Source organism: Cynara cardunculus (genome assembly GCF_001531365.2).
Source record: "Cynara cardunculus var. scolymus isolate 2C chromosome LG 5, CcrdV1, whole genome shotgun sequence".
In the NCBI taxonomy this organism is placed as follows: Eukaryota; Viridiplantae; Streptophyta; class Magnoliopsida; order Asterales; family Asteraceae; genus Cynara; species Cynara cardunculus.
The window spans coordinates 1,692,697-1,697,367 of record NC_037532.1 but is presented as its reverse complement, the minus strand read 5'-3'; the positions used below and the strand labels follow the sequence as shown (position 1 = coordinate 1,697,367).

Genomic DNA, 4,671 nt, shown 5'->3' with positions numbered 1-4,671 from the left:
TGGAAAATAAAAGTTGATCATAATAGAAGACTTGCGAGACTCGTATGCAACGGTACAAGATTAACGTATACCGAAACATACGACATCTTCTTTTCTTATTTCACTAACCTTTCATCGTCTTCAAGAAGAGATGACGTCAACGACATTACTGTCCACCCGTGGTATAGAGGCAAGATCTGCATACATTCTAGACCCTACCTCCATGTGGGATTTACTCGACCCGTTTCGTTGACAAGGTCTGCATACATCCTACCCCCAAACCCTATCTTAATGTGAGATTTACCAGTCCGTTTGGTTTGTAACTAAATCAACTTTTATGTTGGTATATAAGTCTTGTCATCAATTTTGTTGTGCATAGAAAATGTCGTTTTCAAAATTAGTCACGGTTGCAATTACCACCGCACTTTTTTTCTTTCAGCAACTGTGACGAATTTTGAAAACGAGATATTTTTCTTCTTAACGTGCTGTTTTCGTTCAATAAAAGGACATTGTGAATTAGTCAAAATACTTGTCCTTCAATATAGTAATAAATTGCCCCTTCAAGAATGTATACGAACAATAGGATCGAAGAATGAGTAGTTACAAGACGAGGACTTTTGGTGTCTCGAAGAAACAAGGGCATGATCTTTTTTCTTATCCTGCTGCTATATGGTAGACATCAAACTCATCTCTACACTTCAACTACAAAACATATCCTAAACCACAATAAATGTACCCCCATTCAACCTTTCCCATATGTACGACTTTCTATGAAGTTGATAATAAAATAGTTGTTAGCTGATAAGCTAGTCACGTTTGGTAAAAACTAGCCGATAAGATAGAAAACAACGTGTAAAATGATCTAAAAGAACATGTTGAAGAAAAATGGAAAATATTAGGGGGCATAACCAGAAAGAAAAAGGCGTCGGAGAAAAAGCCATCGAGCTTATTGAATAGTTACTCCAAGTAGTGTTTCAAAGAGCTAACTTATAAGCTAGTTTAAGACTTACCAAACGGGGTTTTCTCAATAAGCTCAATAAATAAGCTAACTTATGGTTGTCAAATATAGTCGAAGTAGCTAGGTGCACCTGAACAAGCAAGCATGTAAAATTGTCAATTTTATGGAATGATCATCAGATCATGCCATAATTCACTATAAGTTTTTTCCTCGACACCAAGAGTTACAAAGAATGAGTTGTGTATCTTGGGGTCTTCATGGAAACAACCTAGTTACCCTTTCGGTTAGAGGGAAGGTTGTGTACATAACTACATCCTACGCCCCCCCCCCCCCCCCCCTCCCCCCCTCTTTCGGACCCTACCTTGCCTGGGATTTAATGGATTTGTTCGGTTTGGTTTATTTAAAGATGACAGGCAAACAAAAGAACATGGCAATAATGGATATGTTTCCAACTAGTAAGAAAAAGCCAGCCATATCCCTTGACAAACTAGGGAAGGACTTTAGCATTCCTCTAAAATCAACTTTTCTTTCCACCGAAAGTGAATCACCAAATAAGTCAGTACCTAAATGTTGTTTTCAGTTTTATAGTGTATAAAAAAGTATCATTTCAAACTTTTAACACAAAATAGAAGAGAATACGCCAAATTACTAGGTGGTTTCTCGACTTGCTTCAATATGGTAGACATCAAAGTCGTCTCTGCACTTCTAACCACAATTAACCAAAAACCCTGCTGTACGTCCAAGTTTTCTTTAATGCCCAACACCACTCAATTAAGCCACGTACTGCAATAAGAAGAAAAAACTACACAAATGGGAACACTACATGGGTATGTGCACCTCAACAAGAACGAGTCATAATGACTATGATTTCGCCCTACAGTGGTAGAACCTGGTGAACCGTGTGTATGACTTCTCAACCTAAAACAGTAGCTTTGTTGTCTATCCCTAAAACAAAACCCGGGGGTGGGGGATCCCGTTCAGTAGAATTCAGAAGAATTCCTATTTTACTGTATTCACGAGAATTTTATATGGATTCCATATTATGAATAAAGCATTACAGAGAAGAGTTGTCAAGGAGTTTTTTTTATCCCCTAATGGATCTTCACAAGTTAATTTTGTATCTAGAAGAAGTATTAGTTATGGACCAAGGGTGGATTAAGGTAAAGATCAAGAAAAACTAAAAGTGTTTTAAGAACTAAACCAAAAGGTAAGTTTTCCCAATAAGAGAAACATACAAAGTGATCTAAATGGAATCTGATGAGAAGTGTAATAGGCAAGAATTTAGACCAAAAGGGCACAAATAAATAGCCCATATTTCTCGGTGTTAATACAAGAAAATTGGAATGTTGCCAATGTAAGCATTTTGAGGTAACCTTTGGCAAAGATTCAGATGTCAAATGGAAGCATGGTTGTAAACGAGGCGAGAGTTCAGTTCCTTAATGAGAGTTGTGGGTTTCTTCTCAATTTGTCAAAACCTATAATATGATGTAGTCATGTAGATGATTTTATTTTTGGGTTGTTAGCTTATAGTTATGGGTTGATGAAATATGCTATATTATGGAGAGATAAGTGGATCTTGGTCCCGTAACTGAGCCCAGATGACCTTAGAAGTTGGGCTAAAAAGCCCAAGAGGGTAAAGGTCCAAAGCCTTGAAGGGTTTTTGGTTGATCGTTGTTGTTACGTTAATATGAGAATGAATTGTTGTTACATGTCCAGGTTGATGCTAAAATCATGAAGTTTTCAAGGGTTTAGTAGCTAAAACTCAAGTGTCATTGATGGTGGGTAATTTTTCGAAAATGGATGATATCTTCAGAAAGGGTATGTGATCACTCTTTGTTCACATGATAATATGAGGGCGAAATGATGTTTGAATATAATCACAAATCGAATTTCTGTTCTAAAACAGATTTTTAACTGAATTTTTGAGTTGGAACTCATGCAGTAAACAAGAAACAAAGCAAATTTCGGGTAAACATTCAGTTTTCTTAGTTCTGTTTAGAAACATAATATAGTGCCCCTAGAAGTTTAACAGACTACATTTCAGTATTTGAAGCTTAAAAAGGTTGTTTAGAGAATCTCCAATGGACTGACTTAAAAGAACCTCCCATCGAAGCAGATTCTCCAAAATGGAGAAAATGAACGTTTTGGGATGTATTTTKCTCCAACAGATTCTCCAAATTGAGAAATTTTGGAAAATATGTCGAAAATGCTCTTATGAAATAAACAACTATGACAAATTGTTGAACATATCATTGAAGTATAATGCTAAGCTTAAGTGTCGTATGTTTGTTATCTCACTTTTCAAACTGATTCGATGTGGTTCTGAAGTCTAAAAAGCATAAATACACGATGTGGTTCTGAAGTCTAAAAGCATAACGATACGATGTGGTTCTGAAGCCTAAAAGCATGATAATAATAATAATTTATGTTTTCTATAAACTGAATATCTGTAATTGTCTATTTTACCCCTAGAAACCCAATTACATATAATTGAAGTTGCTTAAAGTAAACAAGAGAACTTACAAATGCAGAAGGTCCCTTGAAACCCTAGCAAACTCTGCTCCAGAAAATCTGAATCCATGGCCGATTTTCTCTTCAAAACTGCTTCTCCAGCATATCACTCCCTCTAAGAATCGAAAACCCAATTCTAGATTTAACTTCTGACCAAGACCCTTTCAATTTCCACAATTCAACACCACCAACCCTCGTTTCCCCCATACAAACCCTAGAAATCAACTCCGACACACATTTCTTCACTTCTTCATCACCACCACCGCCTTTTACTACGATTCGTGCATCTTTGAACACCGGCAAACACTTGTCTTCGGCGAATTTACGACAATTCAATCTCGAAGCTTCGAAACAATCCGACATTTCTCGTTCTTCGCATTTTTCTCTCTCGATCAATTCCTCTTTAGATACGCCACCGCCGATCACAGATTTCCACCACGGTGGTGCACACTTGCTGGACGCGCTGACGGAACAACCGATCCGAGCACCGGCCTCGCATTGTTGAATGATATTCGACTCGCAAAATTTGTATGCGGATTCCCAAGATTGACGGTCTTTGAAGCCGAGGACGAGTGAATCGCCTGCTCCGGCTAGTATGGGTTGTCGGAGGAGAGGTATCGGGCGGTCGAAGGTGATTAAAGTTGCCGCCGGTGAGTAATCATCTGGATTTGCGAGCATTCTTCGTTAATTGACCTCCGTAGGCGGTTGCTTTTCAGCCGGCATGACCGATTAGCCGGTTGTATAAAAATGTTGGTGCGATCTTTTTACACTTGCAACCCTTGATGTTTGCAAATATGTCAATTACAGTCCTTTGATTTACATACAGCCTTCAATTGTTCAAAGATCGTAAAACAATGTTAATAAAATTGTATACACCGATGCTCGAATTTCAGTTAGATCAAAATCCAAAACATTTGAATTCAATTGAAATCAAAAGCAATATCTGAACTCCTTCAAGCAATCAAAAGTCAAATCTTTACAATATGCCAACATCTCAGGGTCTGGACTAGTGATGGTCAAACCCGACGTAAGACGGAACCGGACCGGTTACAGCCGTCACTATTCTGACTCGGGACCGGAATTTGGCCTATCGTTGGCCTGGATTCTGGACCTGGACTATGAGAGGGTTGAGAAGAAGAGAAATATTACTTGGGCTTGGGCTTGGGCTTGGGCTTGGGCTTGATTGGGTTTCTGGGCAGTTGGGTCTGATTTTTAATAAAAAA

At 38.2% G+C, this 4,671-nt stretch overlaps 1 protein-coding gene across 1 annotated transcript; it reads right to left on the bottom strand.

Moving 5' to 3' along the window:
• Positions 1–1,413: 1,413 nt before the first annotated feature.
• Positions 1,414–4,319, bottom strand: LOC112513149. The gene is made up of 2 exons (XM_025119311.1): positions 3,461–4,319; positions 1,414–1,720 (listed from the first exon to the last, which is right to left on the bottom strand). Exon 1 carries the CDS (start codon positions 4,124–4,126, stop codon positions 3,533–3,535), a length of 594 nt encoding a protein of 197 aa, XP_024975079.1. The 5' UTR covers positions 4,127–4,319; the 3' UTR covers positions 1,414–1,720; positions 3,461–3,532.
• Between the last annotated feature and the right edge of the window lie 352 nt (positions 4,320–4,671).

Bases quoted from the DNA above. Each gene is read 5' to 3' on its own strand.
- LOC112513149 (XM_025119311.1), bottom strand. From the start codon at position 4,126: ATGCTCGCAAATCCAGATGATTACTCACCGGCGGCAACTTTAATCACC.